The 16,915-nt window shown below is 40.7% G+C and overlaps 1 protein-coding gene across 3 annotated transcripts; it reads left to right on the top strand.

Moving 5' to 3' along the window:
* Positions 1–5,569: 5,569 nt before the first annotated feature.
* lig4 (ligase IV, DNA, ATP-dependent) lies at positions 5,570–13,520 on the top strand. Of its 3 annotated transcripts, none has more exons than XM_005753463.1 (3): positions 5,570–5,629; positions 7,867–9,937; positions 11,036–13,520. In XM_005753463.1, the coding sequence occupies exons 2-3, from the start codon at positions 7,875–7,877 to the stop codon at positions 11,703–11,705; spliced, it is 2,733 nt and encodes a 910-aa protein (XP_005753520.1). In that variant the 5' UTR covers positions 5,570–5,629; positions 7,867–7,874; the 3' UTR covers positions 11,706–13,520. The 3 variants fall into 3 exon arrangements, with proteins under 3 accessions (XP_005753520.1, XP_005753519.1, XP_005753521.1); XM_005753462.2 differs by having other exon boundaries at positions 5,577–5,680; XM_005753464.1 differs by lacking the exon at positions 5,570–5,629 and adding an exon at positions 5,993–6,055.
* Positions 13,521–16,915: the final 3,395 nt, after the last annotated feature.

The following is a 16,915-nucleotide window of genomic DNA, read 5'->3' as shown; positions in this document are numbered from 1 at the left end:
TTTCATGGTCTTTTTAAATGTATCATGTATAGCTTATAATAGATAAACTTGCCGAACCTTCTTGAACAGGACGTCTACTGATCTTTAAAAAAGTTAAACATAATGTTATCGCCAGAGAGTTCATGTAAAAAGTGAGACACCTCTGATGTCCACAGTTTGTTTTTGTCCTGTCTCCCTCCCCTCACCACCAGTTGGTCTCAGAAGAAGGTTGCCCCTCCCTGAGCCTGGCTCTGCTGGAGGTTCCTTCCTGTTAAAAGGGAGTTTTTCCTTCCCACTGTCACCAAGCGCGCTTGCTTGCAGAGGATAGTCGTAGGGGATTGTTGGGATTTTCTCTGAATCATTGCAGAGTCTTTACATATAAAACAGATATTTACAATATAGGCGACTGTTGTTGTCATTTGGCACTATATAAATAAAGCAGAATTGAATTCATCTTTCCCAATAGATCAGATATACTGTCTTTGTAAAAAAAAATGCTGCTGTCATCTCTGGTAATGATCACAGTGACAGCTCACTTGTGATATTCCTGAATGCTTTTATCGTTGGTGACCTTTTGCTTCATGGCAATTTATTTAAGCTAATCTAAGAAATACTTTATAACCAGTGTTGGGACTAACACGTTATTAAGTAACGCATTACAGTAACTACGTTATTATTGTGGTAACGAGCACGGTAACTAGTTATTATGCCAAAATCAGGAACGCGTTACTCGTTACTGGGATTTAGATAGGGTCGTTACTCGTTACTTCGTGTGGTGGCATCGCGGAGCTTCCACAGATTCAGTAACATTAGCAAGTGGTGGAGGCCAGCAGGTGGATGAAGGAAAGGGGACGCAGAAGGAAAAAAGACCCGAGGCGGCCGCCGGTCCAAGTGTGAACTGAACTTCAGGTAAGAAGCTATGACCTGCAGTCTCTCTGGGTCAGATATGAACCGAGTTTAGGTGGAGTTTATTTTCGTTATTCTGACTTTTTACGTACTGCGTGCTAGCTAGCATGACGGAGTTTCTATACAGCTGGGTGGTGCTATGAAGTTAATGATGTTGAACTTTATTTTGTTCATAAGTTATTAGAGTTGCCAACAGTCCCGTCTGGTATTCAGAGAAAATATTACGCGTTTCTTATTGAGGTGAAAAGGAACAGTTTGTCCCGTAATTCAGCTACAATGAAAAAGGCACAAAGCTGGAGTTATTCTGTCTTTGCTGCACAGCTGCCTCTTCTTCTCTCATCCTCTCCCCCTCCCTCTCCCGTTTCTACTTCAATCATGAAAACTGATCAATGATCAGCTGATCGGCTCTCTTGTTTGTTTATCGCTCACTTTGCGAAGAAAGAGGAAACCAGCGGATGTTGCGCTAAACAACAGCAGCACGTTTAAGCTTGAGGTGGCACAGTGCACTTGTGGCAAGTAAGCAAGCTAGAAGACTGGCAAAGTTATGGAAGCAACACATTAACAAGAGAATTCTGAGTAAAACCAAAGTTACTTTCCCTAGTAACTAGTTACTTTGAAAGTAACGAGTAACTTGAAGTAACTGAGTTACTTTTGAGAGAAGTAACTAGTAATGTAACTAAGTTACTATTTTAAAGTAACTTACCCAACACTGTTTATAACAGCTGTAAACAGCTTCAATGTCACTGTTTAAGTGTTAATGGAGCATATGTCTCACGTCTATGAATACGTTTTCTCTATTAAGATTCATAGTATGACAGAATCTCACCTATACATTATCAGTACTTGTCATTTTTCTTTGTGCTGATTTGTGCTCGTTAAAGTAAAGCTTGGGAGACACACACACACACACACACACACACACACACACACACACACACACACACACACACACACACACACACAGATCAGAAGTTAGAGTCATTGACTGAACAGCACCTCTGAAGCTGGAGGAGAGCTGCCATTCTAATAACAGATCAAACTGCACAAAAAGCCTTCAGCCGCTCCATCCAATAGGGACGCCCAACAGACTCAGATCCCAGGTTTCGGAGAAATGAGCATCTGTGTTTATTTTCAAAGAATGTGCCCTGCCTGGACGGGCGTGGAATGTGACCTGTGTTTTTTTGGATTCCACATCAGCACATGCCTCAAATAGTTTTGATTTGAAGCCAGATGCCACTGGAACGATTTCGCGTTACTTTAAAAGAAACAGGCGTGTACTTGGAAACACACCAGCTACCAGCTAATGAAGTGTCAAAACAAGTTTGTAATGGAAACAAAGCCGATGGCTAAAAAGCAGTCGAGCTGTCCCTTTGCATCCCTCACACATGGACGTGGCAGAACTGTCAAATGTTGAATTTGTAAATCATATTATATGCACTGAAGCTGGAGTATGCAACATACTGGATGGAAAATCTTTGATAGTAATCTTTAATGGTTTCAGCACATTGTAGTTCAAGTGGTTAAGAGGGGACGCTGATTCCTGCACCTTCACTGGGTTTTATGTTAGTTCATTTTTCAAAATCATGATCAGGTCTGTGACATACAAAGAACAGAGAAGGGAATACACGAATCTCGTATATACAGGGGTTACGGTGGGCTGGAATGATCCAGAACAGGGCTGTACCTTTCATTTATGAGTAATTAAATCTAGCAGGCTGTTTAATAATCATAACATCTGGTCATTTTTTATGTGCTGGATCCCAGCATCCCTTCAGACTGGTGCCATGGAAATACAGACTCACATATACCTTCTTGTTTCTCTCTTGTGTTCACGTGAGCAGATGTCAATACAGCTGCAGTGGCACAATTTCATCATCTAGCTGATGCTCTTTATTAATTATGAGTGGTCGCTAATATCATGTCAAATGCAACTTTTCAGAGAGTTGATTTCTAATCTGACTGACTATATTTTTGTATGTCCCGGGGACAATGGGTAAATGAAACAAGATGTTTACGTGTGACAGAATTTACAGATGGAGAAAGATGTGAGAAAGGCAGGAAAATCAGAGCACTCAAGTTTAGGCTTTTTAATCGGACAGTGAATCTGTGTATGATAACCAGGGAGGTTATGACAATTCATTAAAACTTCCCTTGCATCCATCAAGGTCCTCAAGGTCAATTTAATGATTTCTTAGTTGAAAATTGACAAAAGGTCTTACAAGTTTGGTGTGTATAGTTGACATATAGAAACTACCACATAAAGATTTTAAATATCACATCACATTTGATCAATGACCTCATTTTTACAGCTGTAAAAATCCTTTGAAGTAAAAACAACAACAACAACAACAAGGAAAACAAAATGAATATATAGAAAATACAATTGGAGGTGGAGGTTTGTATTCTCAGAGTGCTTCTTGTTATATTATACTGTGAAATGTCATTTACAGCTAAATGAATCATAATAAATAAATCTGGGTTTGGAGTATTGTAATAAAGTTCACAGTGCTGGAGGGCAACTACCTGGTGCAGGGCAAATTGTGGTATTCGGGGACTGGTTATGGGTTAGGTTGAATTTAAGATCATGAAGCTCTTTAGTATCATCTTTTCTTGCTTTACACTGGATAGGGGTTGTGAAGCAGCCATTCTGGCTAATGTTATATCTTCTTATTTACTGCAGAATGCTGTTGGGAAAATCCACAAAGAGCAGTAAATCTCAGAGCAGCAGCAGAAGTGCAGGTCACCTGATCACAGCGTGTACACAAAGAAAACTAATCTTAGTTTACTAAGTTTACAGCTCAAATTGTTCTGTGAGTCGTTTCCACATGCATGCTGCACCTACATGGTTCTCCCGGTGTTCTTAGAGCCAGCCCAGTCATAATTTAACCCCTACATTCTGTCTTAGGAGGTGCTTAGAATAAAGAGGAGGCAAGGCTTTCAGTTTTTGCAGAATTCTGCAGAACACGGCCTCAACACGGCAGATTACTGATCAACAACTTTTTGTTGTTAATACCTGGCAAAGTTTTGCAGTAGGGCTAAAAGTGCTTCCTTGTTCTGATATTGTTTGCACTACAACCATCAAAGTACAATGAATCACACTTCTCCCACTTACATGTGCTGCACGTGACACCTGACATGCCAGGTAAAGATAAGACCATACAGATTCCGCACAGTGGAAAAAGACAATAACACCATTTATCTTGGAAAGCTTCCAGGGGCTTTTATTTATTTTCTATTTATATAGCTGGGACTCTGGAAAGTACTGCACTCTCTGAGTAAACACTGGTAAATCCCAAATACTGTAAACTGAAACTTGAGAACACTGCACGTAGTTACAATCTATTAAATTATCAGAAAACATAAACATTCCTCCTTCCGGTGGACTCTGGTCAGTGATTACACAAACTCTATAGTGAGGAGAATGGCCTCATGGTTACCAGTAAGTATGAATGCATAATTACCTTTTACTTTTGCTTCGGACTCAGCTGCCCCAAGATCAGAGTAGTAAACAACCTCCACCTGTACCTCCATCAGCACTGTTTCATTTCTGCCCTCTGCTGGTGAATACAGGAAAAAGAAAATGATATCGAGGGAAATTTAAAGGAGAAGATGTTTATGTCAAATAAAAATAAGAACATGTCCACAGTTTGATAATCACATTAACTAAGATAGCAACAAATGTTATAAGCAGCCCTGTAGTTATGAAAAAAGCATTCCTAATACTGAAACATGTGTTTAAGGTTTAAACCAACCTCTTGATCAAATGAGTCACACAAAGATCCTTTAATTTATTTTAATCTTTAATTGCAATGGAGGAAGGGTTATCCTGTGTGGTATATATGGTGCATTCACTGGATTTAACCAAAACCTGCTGTTCAAATGTAGAAAAATGATTTTGGCTTTATTTTATTTTATTTTATTTTTACAATACAACATCATCTGATACTATATCCTTTGTCTCTTTAACCAAATTTGTTGAGCATTAAAAGAAAGGACAAAAACCATATTTTTTGCTTGTGTTTTTAAAGCAGACGTTAATCTGCAATCACAAACAAGAAACAAATCACCGCTGAGCCCAATATAAAAAAATAAAACTGAACTGAGGAAGAGTTATCGGTGAAAAAAAACTACAAACCAGGTCAAATAATAATAATAATAATAATAATAATAATAATAATAATAATAATAATAATAAAACAAATAAATACATACATACATTAGATAACAAAGCACAATAAAGAATCAAAACAAAGATAAAGAGTAGAAATGATTACCAATCCAAATAAAAGCCAGGAGGACTACCCCTTCTGTTCTGACCTCTGTTTTTCACGCGTTGTTAGGTTCGTCACGTATGCACAAACACAGCTTTTCACCCAATGACTCACCCCATGAATACAGTGTCTGAACAGCAGTGACTTTAAATACAGGACGGAGACACTTTTCGACAAAAGCCGGTTTGATGAATGAATACGTCTTATTAATGACATGGCGTTTCACGTTTTCAGAAATAATTCACGTCTCTCAGTTGCTTGCACTACCAAGAGAACAAACCTTTGATGCGCTTCCTGTCCTGTTTGAATGCTAAACCTGTGGGTTTTTAGAAAATTTGTAATTATTTTTCATAATTCTTTCAAAGGAAGGAAACATTGTCTCTAGGAACCAAGTTTCCATTTCGGTTTCTATGGGAAGGGTTTCCTTGAAGCTCCCCACCTAAAGTTTGAGGAAGCGTAAACATGTATTTGTGGTGAGAAAAATCAGTCTTTTACTGCCGTTTTTGAGGATATAAGCAAACACGGTAAATCTTTAACCTTTTATTTTTCACTATTTTTGCTAATATGTGTCATTACTCTCTCAAACGGAACCGGCATTACTTTAGCAGAGTGTTTGATGCGCTTAGTTCACGTTTAGCTTTGTGTGAACGGAATATTTCACTCAGATAATTAAAACACAAAATGACTCATATCTGTTTTAGCTTTTGTCACTAAGGGTCTTGAACTCATTGTGAGCAGACATGCCCCGACGAACACAAATGTGAAACGACAACAGTACTTTTATTTTGAAACGTAAGCGGAATTGCTTCTTTTTTCAAACACTTTAAAAGGCTTTTCTTTATTGTACCAGACATCAAGTTCTCAGTATATATAGCTATTATTAACTCAATACTTACAAGGTAGGTAGGTAAAGACAGTTTTCCGGTTCTGTAGGAGTGTCTGCTGCTTAACGAGTTTATAGTCAGTGTGAGACATGTCAGAGCATGTTTGATCTGTGTGGAACAATAATCAGCGATTGTCAAAGGAGCTTGCAAAGAAAAGCGTCTGGACTTCTTTAAGTTGCTTGAAGACGTTTCACCTCTCATCCGAGAAGCTTCTTCAGTTCTAAGGTCAAATGGTGGAGAGTCCCAGATATAAACCTAGTGGGAGTATCCCCCCACAAACCATCTGTCCTCTGTGTCCAAAATGTGAACATTGGCATCCTTGAAAGAGTGTCCTTTATCCTTAAGATGCAGATGGACAGCTGAGTCTTGTCCTGTGGAGGTGGCTCTTCTGTGTTGTGCCATGCGCTTGTGAAGTGGCTGTTTGGCCACCTCCACAGGACAAGACTCAGCAGTCCATCTGCATCTTAAGGATAAAGGACACTCTTTTGAGGATGCCAATGTTCACATTTTGGACAGAGAGGACAGATGGTTTGAAAGAGGAGTGAAAGAAGCCATCTATGTCCACTGTGAGCGACCATCTTTGAACAGAGGCGGTGGTTTACGACACCAACTCTCTGCCATCTATAATCCAGTTTTGAGATCCCTTCCCAGACGCCTTAACGCCCACTCACATCCTGGGCCATCGGACCTCAGGAATTCGCATGATAAGGTGGGGCCAGGTTTCACAATGAACACACCCGAAACTCTGGCTGATTGGGACCCACACCCAGTTTCACACCTTGGCTCAGGCGATTAGAGGATCATCGGGGGTTCTTTTTTTCCTTTTTGGGGGGATACTCCCACTAGGTTTATATCTTGGACTCTCCACCATTTGACCTTAGAACTGAAGAAGCTTCTCGGATGAGAGGTGAAACGTAACTTAAAGAAGTCCAGACGCTTTTCTTTGCAAGCTCCTTTGACTACGATGACCTGGATGACTGAGAACCTTCACAGACAAATAATCAGCGATTGTGCACCTGTAAACTTACAGTAGCAGTTAAGTCATTTTAAAATTTCTTTTTACCCACAAGTATTTAGCAGTGGTTTAAGTTGATTGCTTATTTCTGAATTAAGTTTTATTTTGTAGTTGAGCTAAAAAAAAAAACTACAAAAAACAAGTTGTTAAAAACAAGTTGTTCTATTGAAAGTGAGAGAGAACAAATTATTATTATTAGCAGTAATATTATTATCATTATTATTACAAATGTGTTTTTATTTCAGCAATGTATTGCGCTTTTATAGTCATGCTTTATTCCAACTTATACCTTGGCTTTATATATTTGCTGATGTCAAGTACCAGTTAATACCGCTATCACATTAACATACTATTTCTCACTGTGATGAGAAGATGTGCAATCATTTTTTTATCACATGGTAGCAAGTGCATTTAGGCATGCACGCATGGTCAAGGTGACCTGCTGGAATTGAAACCATTGTGTGTGTGTGTGTGTGTGTGTGTTGGACTTGTCAACATCTAGTCTAGATACTGGATTGTTGCGCTCCTGAGCATGTCAAGTCTTGGCTTCATCTTGTTTTGTCTGAATGTCTAAAAATATATATTCAGCTTCACACAAAATGGGGAAAGCATTAAGTCCTCACATGTGGTACCAGATTTAATTCCCTCTTTTAAAGTTGTATTATTAAAAGAATCTGTTTCTTTTTGTTGTTGTTGTTGAATAACTAATTTCTCAAATGACTCATTTAATTTGTTAAATGCTGGTAAATAGAGGAATTCAAGGAAGGGCTAAACTGAGCAGACTTTTTCTTTCTTTTAACTGGTCTTACAGATTTCACCATGGACAACACTTCCAAAACTGATGCTTCCAGTCAGTTATCTGTTGCTTCTCAGGTTCCTTTCCTTCACTTGTGTACCACATTAGAAAAAATTCAAAAGTCCAAACTCCGTCCAGAGAAATCCAAGATCCTTGGGTACTTCATTGAGAAATGGCGGGAATTTCATTCTGCCCTCCACAAAGACAACTCCAAAACTACAGACTCTTTCTATCCTGCCATGCGCCTCATAGTCCCGCCTTTTGAACGAGAGCGAGTGGCATATGGCATCAAAGAGAGCATGCTGGCTAAGCTCTACATTGATGTATTAGGCCTCCCAAAGAATGGCCCTGAGGCTAATAAGCTGTTGAATTACCGTGCTCCGACCACGTCCCAAGGAGAAGCTGGAGACTTTGCTGGCATGGCGTATTTTGTGCTGAAGAAACGATGCACCAGCCAAGGAAATCTCAGTATTAAAGAGGTCAACGACTTCCTGGATTCAGTAGCCACCAGCAATGCCACCAAGCAGAAAGATCTTGTCAAAAAGAGTCTGCTGCACCTCATCACCCAGAGCTCAGCTCTTGAGCAAAAGTGGCTCATTAGAATGATTCTGAAGGACATGAAGCTCGGGATCAGCAAAGAAACCGTTCTCCAGGTTTTCCACCCAGATGCTGCTGAGCTCTACAACGTCAACACAGACTTGAACAAGGTGTGCCAGCAGTTACACAATCCAGCCGTGTCCTTAAGTGAAGTCTCTATTGGACTTTTTTCTGCTTTCAAACCTATGCTGGCAGCTGTGGCTAACATCCGCAACGTGGAGAAACAGATGGGAAACAGCACTTTTTACATTGAGACAAAGCTGGATGGAGAGCGCATTCAGCTGCACAAAGATGGGGATGTGTACAAGTACTTCAGCCGAAATGCTTTTGAGTACACGCAGCAGTTTGGAGGATCCCCGTTGGAAGGATCACTGACGCCTTATATCCACAATGTTTTTAAAAGCAATGTGGTGAACTGCATTCTTGATGGTGAGATGATGGCATACAACCCGGCAGCAGACACCTTCATGCAGAAAGGGAGCAAATTTGACATCAAGAGGCTGATGGATGACTCAGAGTTGCAGACATGCTTCTGTGTGTTTGACGTGCTTTTAATAAATGATCAGAAGTTAGGCAAAGAAACTCTCAAGAAGCGACATGAGATTCTTCAGACAGTTTTCACTCCAGCCAAGGGAAGGCTGCATCTAGTGCCAAAGGCTGAAGCCAGAACCATGCAGGAGGTGGTGAATGCTCTTAACGATGCTATTGACAGCAGAGAAGAGGGGATCATGGTGAAGGATCCTTTATCCATCTACAAACCTGACAAGCGAGGGGAAGGCTGGCTGAAGATAAAACCAGAATATGTGGATGGCTTGATGGATGAGCTTGACCTGCTGATTGTTGGTGGCTACTGGGGAAAAGGGAGAAGGGGTGGCATGATGTCCCATTTCTTATGTGCTGTGGCCGAAGCTCCAGAGCCTGGCGAGAAACCTTCAGTTTTCCATACCCTTTGCCGCATTGGCTCCGGCTACACCATGAAAGAATTGTATGACCTTGGTTTAAAGCTCACCAAACACTGGAAGGTCTACCGGAAAAACAACCCACCAGCATCCATCCTGTGTGGAACAGAGAAACCGGAAGTCTACATTGAACCCTGCAACTCCGTTATCATCCAGGTTAAAGCGGCTGAGATAGTCGGAAGCGACATGTATAAAACCAACTGTACTCTGCGCTTCCCCAGGATTGAGAAGATTCGAGATGACAAAGAATGGTACCAGTGCATGACACTGGCAGAGCTGGATCAGTTCCGCAGCAAGGCGTCTGGGAAACTTGCCTCTCGGCACCTTCACATTGACAACGATGAACCGCAAAAGAAGAAGCGCAAGCTCCCAGTCAAACCCAAGAAAGTGATCGGCGTCATTGACCAATTTAAGCCCCAGGACCTTTCCGGGGTGACCAAGGAAACAGATATGTTTGAGGACGTGGAGTTCTGCATCCTGAATGGCACCGAAGATCATCCCAAGTCTGAACTGGAAAAGGGTGTGGCCAGGTAACAGAAGTTTTTTTTCTTTCTAGTAAAGTAAATGTTAGTTTGGTATTTTAGTTAAAGAAAAAAATGTGACTGAATTAGAAATTTTGGGCAGACAACATTTTTCTTACGTATTTAGTATTTTAATGAAATTTTTATGATTAAGTCAATTCTATCTTAAAGTAAAGCGCTGATATCGTGGCTGAGTTCTCACTTTAATAGAGTTGTTAATAAATACATTTTATAATGTGTCTACAGGATGAAGACACATTGTAAGAAAATGTAAATGGATAAACTTTTAATGAATGTAAACATGTGACAGCCCTGGCAGAGATACAGCTTTACTGCTTTAGCTAACAGTAGGGACTTTAATGGTGTGTTAGCCAAGCCCTGTGAAGAAACAGGGAACATCTGTTTCAACTTTTGTTATTATGATCACTTTTTCTGTGTTTATGTTTGAGTAAACAACATCTGGATAAGTAGAACTGTGGCGGTGCAAGTGGCACTGGCATTCAGGAGGCACTTCCTCGCTTTCTTAAATGAATTGTAATTCCAAAAGGTTCTCAACCAGTTAGAGGACTCCAATTCAACTATCTTGGACTATAGCTGGAAACAATATCATTTGTTCTGCTCTACAGCCATGGTAAGCTATAGCATAGTAGCACTAGCTTTCCATGTGTTTTAAGTTTGGTTAGAGAGGCAACAACAGGACAAGGACTTTCATTATCCACTGGATTCCAAGAGTTGGAATCTATCCAGCTGTTGGAGGAAAGTCTCAAATGTTCTCTTTATATAGCGCTATATCACAACAATAATCACCTCAAGGCACTTTAACCCTTTCACGCATAGGGGTCACTCTTTTTTTCATGCCTAAAGATGAATAAAAATACTCAAGAAAAAAATCCTGATTGAGGTTGTCATAATTCATGCATGAAAGGGTTCATTTGGAAGCCAAAGACCCTAAAATACAGAGAATAGTGAGAACCCCGACGACCCCTTGTGAGCAAGCGATTGGTAAAACTGGTAAGGAAAACTCCTTTTTAACAGGAAGAAACTTCAGGTGGTGGTTATGACTGAGTGTCTAATAATTAATAATTTTTTATGTAATTCCCACTTTAGGTGTGGAGGTTTTGTAGTTCAGAACCCTGGACGGGACACCTACTGCGTGGTTGCCGGTGTGGAGAACATGCGCGTGAAGAACCTGATTTCATCCAACCAGCATGACATAGTTTGGGCCACCTGGCTGCTGGAGTGCCTGGACCAGAAGGAGGTGGTTCCATGGCAACCCCGCCACATGATCCACATGTCGCTTTCCACCAGGGAGCACTTTGCCAAGGAGTACGACAACTATGGTGACAGCTACTTTGTTGACACAGACGAGCAGCAGCTGCGGGAAGTGTTCAACAGGATCAGCAGCGCAGACGCAGCAAACGAGGTGAATGTCACGCAGGTGGAGGGACGCTACGGCTGGGATGACCTTCCAACCAGCATGTTCAGACCGTTCACAGCATATATGGACAGATTTGCTGACATAGGAGACCCTAAAAGTGCCATACCTGCCACCTGCCTGGACACCAGGGCATTGGAGTTTCGTTACCATGGAGGAAAAGTGGTGGAAGAGCTGGAGGAAGGTGTTTCACATGTTATTATTGCAGAGGCAACAAGACTTCTGGATTTGAGAACTCTGAGGCGCTGCTTTAGGAGGAAGTTTAAGATAGTAAAAGAGACATGGGTGACTGATTCAATCAAAGCAGGGCATGTGATGAATGACACTGAATATCTGGCTTGAAGAGGCTCTAGTACATTTAAATGGACACTCAGCATTTTTAATTTGTTCCTAATTAGATTAGGAATAAACTCTTTAATAAAATCTACAGCATGAAAACTCCAACGACACTAATTCTCAGGGTTTTCAGTTTCTGTGAGTTTTGTCTTTTGTGTTCTTAACGAGACAGCTTATTATTAATTTTAAATGAATAGGCTGCTGACTGGTTTTTCAATTTCCAAACTCAGAATCATTATGAAGGGTTCAGATGCTTTTTGGGAGAATGGGGATGGGGGTCGGTCCTTCCTTCTTTCAGATTTTTAGCCAAGCAGTTATTAAAACTGTTTCTGCAGCAGAAAGGAGACTTGCCAATTAACCAGAAATGGAAGGTTTAATTCTGACAGTAATTTCATTGAATGATCCACATTAGAGAGCAGCAGCAAGGGAATGCTCTGCCATAATAATCTGTCCATTGTGAAGGGGCGCTCCAGTGGTTTCATGTTTCACTTTAGCTAAGCTGACGGACTTGTGAGAGAGAGATTAAGAAAATAATGGTTCAAATTGAACCTGGAAAAACTGACTCGTGTTTCCCATGATTCCACAGTGTATTTGATTTGATCGACCTTAGCCTCTAAATATCCATTTTCTCCAAACCCATTGGGAAAACATCAAATCTGAGGTTGTTTAGCCAGTTAAGTTTGGAGCTTTCCCTCCAGAGCCTAAGAAGACACTCAACATGATCATAGACTGTAAATGAAAGATGTGCATGGCCACTGTGATTTTTACTCATTGGTATCTAAAGTTCACAGCAAGCCACATTATTTTCCAGATAATAATATTGCTCCAAAAGGAACCAGCAGCAGGATTCTTTCAGTTACATACATGAATGAAGTTTTTGGCGATAGCTACATGTGTCACGTCTTACCCATATGGCTGGTGAGTTACTGAAACATTTACCTCCTGTTCAGTTGTCATAGAGGGAAAGAGTATCCATAGAGACCCAAACACTTTGTGCACCAGGCTGAAAGCATGATTTTTAATAATGTAGAGTTATAAATTTTAGATTTGAAGTTTATGGCGAGTTACCAAGAGGCAACATCCAGGGTTTAAAGATTAAGCTGGAGTGAAAATGCCGAAAACTACAGTTCCTCTAATGGCCATTTGATGCTGGCTCCAAAAGTCCACACTGACGCCCATGTTAAAATGCCCAACTCTACAGAATTACCACATCCTAGTAGAAAAATGTTATATAAATTTAATATAATCAATTCATTTGGATACTTGAATTAGAGGTGTCCAGATACAAGCCATCTGCTACCGTCTCACTTTCATTAATTGGAGTTGTGTTTGCGTGTTACTGTCTGTGCCCTTTGTAATAGAAAGATGTGACAGGTAATACAACCTGCTCTGTGGTGCAAACTATCAAAGTTTGTGCTTCGGTTTTATTAGCCTGCTACTTGTGTGTTTGTGAATACAGCCTGCTACCATTAGCTAAAAACGTCTTCCTTTTGTCCAAGTACAGTAACTTCTGGCTCCACAAAAGTGATAGCCAGATGCTAATGTTGAGGCATCACAGCAGCTATATTCATCTTTGGGATTGATTTGCTTTTGGAACAAGTGCCACGTGGCTTTAGAGGAACTGTAGTTTTTGGCACTTTCACATGGCCTTCAATTTTCACCCTGGAGGTCGTTGCGTGTTCATGACAAGTGAAGACAATTTCACGTGGTGTCCTTTAATGTAAGAAAAATGTCTTGAACTGTTCCTGTTTTTTGTGCTCTTGTGTCATTATGTATGAAGTATGACTCTAATAAATAATCCTGAAGGGGTTTGAAATACAATTTGTTAATAATTTTCTTAAAGACAACATCTGTGTGAAGCGATGGCCTTTGCCTCAGCTCTTCAACAAGGGACCACACGGGGGGTACGTTAAAATTGGCTCAGCTCAAGGCCCTCCAACAAAGATGTGGCCATGTTTTCCTGCCTTCAAAAATGTCACTGATGAGTCTTGGGAGTCTTTGATATGTTCTAACCTTCATTAGCATCATCTCTAAGGTGCAGGCAGCTGCCTGTGGCGCCCTGGGCTTTGTTATGTGTAAATGCCGCATGAATACATTTTTAAAGTATAAGTGATGAGACACCTCTTCCTAATCATATACTGTGAATAATGGCCTGTTGTTAACACGTTGTCAGATTCCCTGTAGAGTTGTTGCATAGTTTTGCGATTAAAATTCTATGCTTAAGATATTGATAAAGATTAAGGCATGTTTTTCAGCAGTCTTCTGCCAAATTTGTCAAAATAAGAGATAAAAACTGTCTTCATTAGTAGTTAAAAAAATATTATGTACTTCAATGTGCACTCTGTAACCCAACGCCCACTCTGCACTATTTCCAGGTGATGCTGAGTGAGCGTTTGAGTGACAGGCTTTAATTAGAGGTACTCAACCAGCTCTTTTTCCTTGTGCAGTTTTGTGAGTACAAAGTGCTGCCGTTGGTCCCCTAAAAGGACTGACAGGAGCAGATTATCAGTCCCGACGATCTGGAGATGCAAACATCTGCTGTAAATCCAGCATTGCTGAAATATGATGTCCCTAATGGGATAAATGCTCTCATTAGGCTGGCTGCAGCTTTTGGAGAGCTGCTACCAGCAGCAGCACCCAGGACAGAAGCAGAAGACAAATGGTTTGGAAGCAACTCCTGGACCACCAGTACTGCACGCACTCAGGGGAAGTTAATGAGCTAGTAATAAGACCAAACACGGGTTCACGGCTGCAGGGAGGGTTTGTATGAGTCTGCAATTAGTACGGCCTGCCCTCAGTGAAAGTAACAGCCAAACACGGCAGTAAATCAAGCTCGGGTTGGTGCTTCCTAAGGATGGCATTTGACTGCTAGTAGGTAAATTAGGAGACATGCCTTGTGTCTGGACAAAGCATCCAGTGTAAAAGTCTGCTCAATCAAATGTGCACTGTGGTGAATCCTTGTGAATAAGGGAGCAGCCAAAATAGGTTTGGGTAAATACAAACTATAGAGCACAGAGTAATGTGTGGTTTGATTAAGAAGAAAAAAAATGTAGACACATGCGTATGATGTCATAGAAAGCAGATCCCTAATATGGTCAGGTCAAGCACACATACAGCTACAGCTGTGAGCACAGACGGTTTGCTGTTCTGACCAAGGCTGGGACAAAAAATCAGCTCGGGCATTTTGACTAGAGACCAGCCCACCAGGAAAATTATAGGAAAAGCCATAAAGCCTTTGAATGAAAACAGACGCTGTTGTGACAGTCATGTACACTGTCTTGTTGGTATATGTATGACTTCTATACATTTTATGTCAGATAAAAACTTTGGTTGTAAGATTCAGGTAATTATTTAATAAAAGCGAGACATTTTAAATGAGAATAAGAAAGAAAAGTATTTCTTTGTGCCCCCCTTTCCCTGTTAATGCCCTACATGGCCCCCTGGCAGAACTTTGCTAGACCCGCCCCTGCACAGTTACCAGCTGTCAGCTACACCGAAAAGGATCCTGGTGTTATTTCTCAGAAACAGTTCATAACTTCCCTTAAACTCATTCAAACCACCTAAAAGGTAAACCTGTTTCTCCATCACCTGTTCAGCTCTGATAATTCAGTAAGGACATCTCCTGGTTTCATCTTCATGTTTCCCTCTCATCACATATCCAAACTGATACCATGACCAGCAGCTTTTACAGCTGTGGCTCCAGCAAACATCAGCTGATACTAGAAATTTATATCAAATAAATTCTAACAACAGCTGATCAAGCTTAAACGTGCTGCTGTTGTTTACCGCGACATCCGCTGGTTTCCTCTTTCTGGCGCAAAGTGGGCGATAAATAAACAAGAGAGAAAAGCCGATCAGCTGATCATTGATCAGTTTCATGATTGAAGTAGAAACAGGAGAGGGAGGGGGAGAGAATGAGAGAAGAAGAGGCAGCTGACAGCGTAAAGACGCAGAATAAATCCAGCTTTGTGTCTTTTTCCATTCTAGCTGAAGTCCGGGACAAACTGTGCTCCTTTTCGGCTCAATACGAAACCTGTAATATTTTCCCTGAATACGGGACGATTCCATTTTTTAAGGGATGGTTGGCCACTCTACTAACTAACCTTATGAATGAAATAAAGTTCACTATCAGTAACATCATAGCACCCACCCAGCAGCTCTATGTAAGCTCTGTCATGCTAGCTAGTACGCAGTACGAGTTATTGTAACTGACTGTAAAAAGTCAGCACAACAAAAATAAACTACACCTAAAGTTGGTTTATATCTGACCCAGATAGACTGCAGGTCGTAACTTCTTACCTGAAGTTCAGTTCACCTGACACTCGCACCGGCAGCCGCCTTGGATCTCTCCTCCTCCTGCCTCCCCTTTCCCTCATCCACCTGCTGGACTCTGTTGAAGCTCTGCCATAGCCACCACCAAACAATTGAGTTATTTTTACACATCTGCCAGCATCTGGCCAATCCACCACCTTTCATTGTTTATACCGTTACTACAAAAAAAATCAAAAATCATTGGCCCATAAAAACGAAAAATCAGCATTTGCCAGGGGGGCCAATGGCCAGTCCAGCTATGGTTCTGACCTGCTTTTTGCAAGAATTGGCCAATCAGAAGAAAGTTGGCAGGGGATTGAAATGCATTGAGGACTTATATATAGATGACAAATTTGTGTCCTTCCTTCAACTTCAACAAAAGTTTCAGTTACCTCAATCACATTTTTTTCGTTATCTTCAAATAAGGAATTTTGTTCAACGAAACTTTTTAGACTTTCCACTGAAGCCACTAAGTCATACTTACTTTGATATAATTCGGAAAGCAGACTTTAAACATCTGATATCTCAGTTTGTCAAGTGCTTTATAATCCCAGTTGATTCTGATCGAATTAAGAGTACATGGGCTGAAGACCTCGGTGTTCCTCTGTCTGAGGACCAATGGTCAAACTGTTTGTCCAATATTCAGAAAGGCTCAATAAATGCCAGATATAAATTAATCCAGTTTAAAGTCATTCACAGATTACATTTTTCTAAACTTAAACTTAACCGGATCTATAATTCTGTATCCTCCTTATGTGATAGATGTAATATCGGTGAAGGTTCCCTTGCACATCTACAGGGAGTGCAGAATTATTAGGCAAATGAGTATTTTGTCCACATCATCCTCTTCATGCGTGTTGTCTTACTCCAAGCTGTATAGGCTCGAAAGCCTACTACCAATTAAG

The sequence above is a fragment of the Pundamilia nyererei genome, unplaced genomic scaffold (genome assembly GCF_000239375.1).
Source record: "Pundamilia nyererei isolate P.nyererei 1_Seehausen unplaced genomic scaffold, PunNye1.0 scaffold00430, whole genome shotgun sequence".
Taxonomy (NCBI): domain Eukaryota; kingdom Metazoa; phylum Chordata; class Actinopteri; order Cichliformes; family Cichlidae; genus Pundamilia; species Pundamilia nyererei.
This window is presented reverse-complemented; position numbering and strand designations above follow the sequence as displayed.

What these genes read in the sequence shown, in the direction of transcription:
- lig4 (XM_005753463.1), top strand. Translation starts at nt 7,875, where the DNA reads ATGGACAACACTTCCAAAACTGATGCTTCCAGTCAGTTATCTGTTGCT. An exon ending in CTGGAAAAGGGTGTGGCCAG is followed by an intron (nt 9,938 to 11,035) that starts GTAACAGAAGTT and finishes TTCCCACTTTAG; the next exon opens with GTGTGGAGGTTTTGTAGTTC.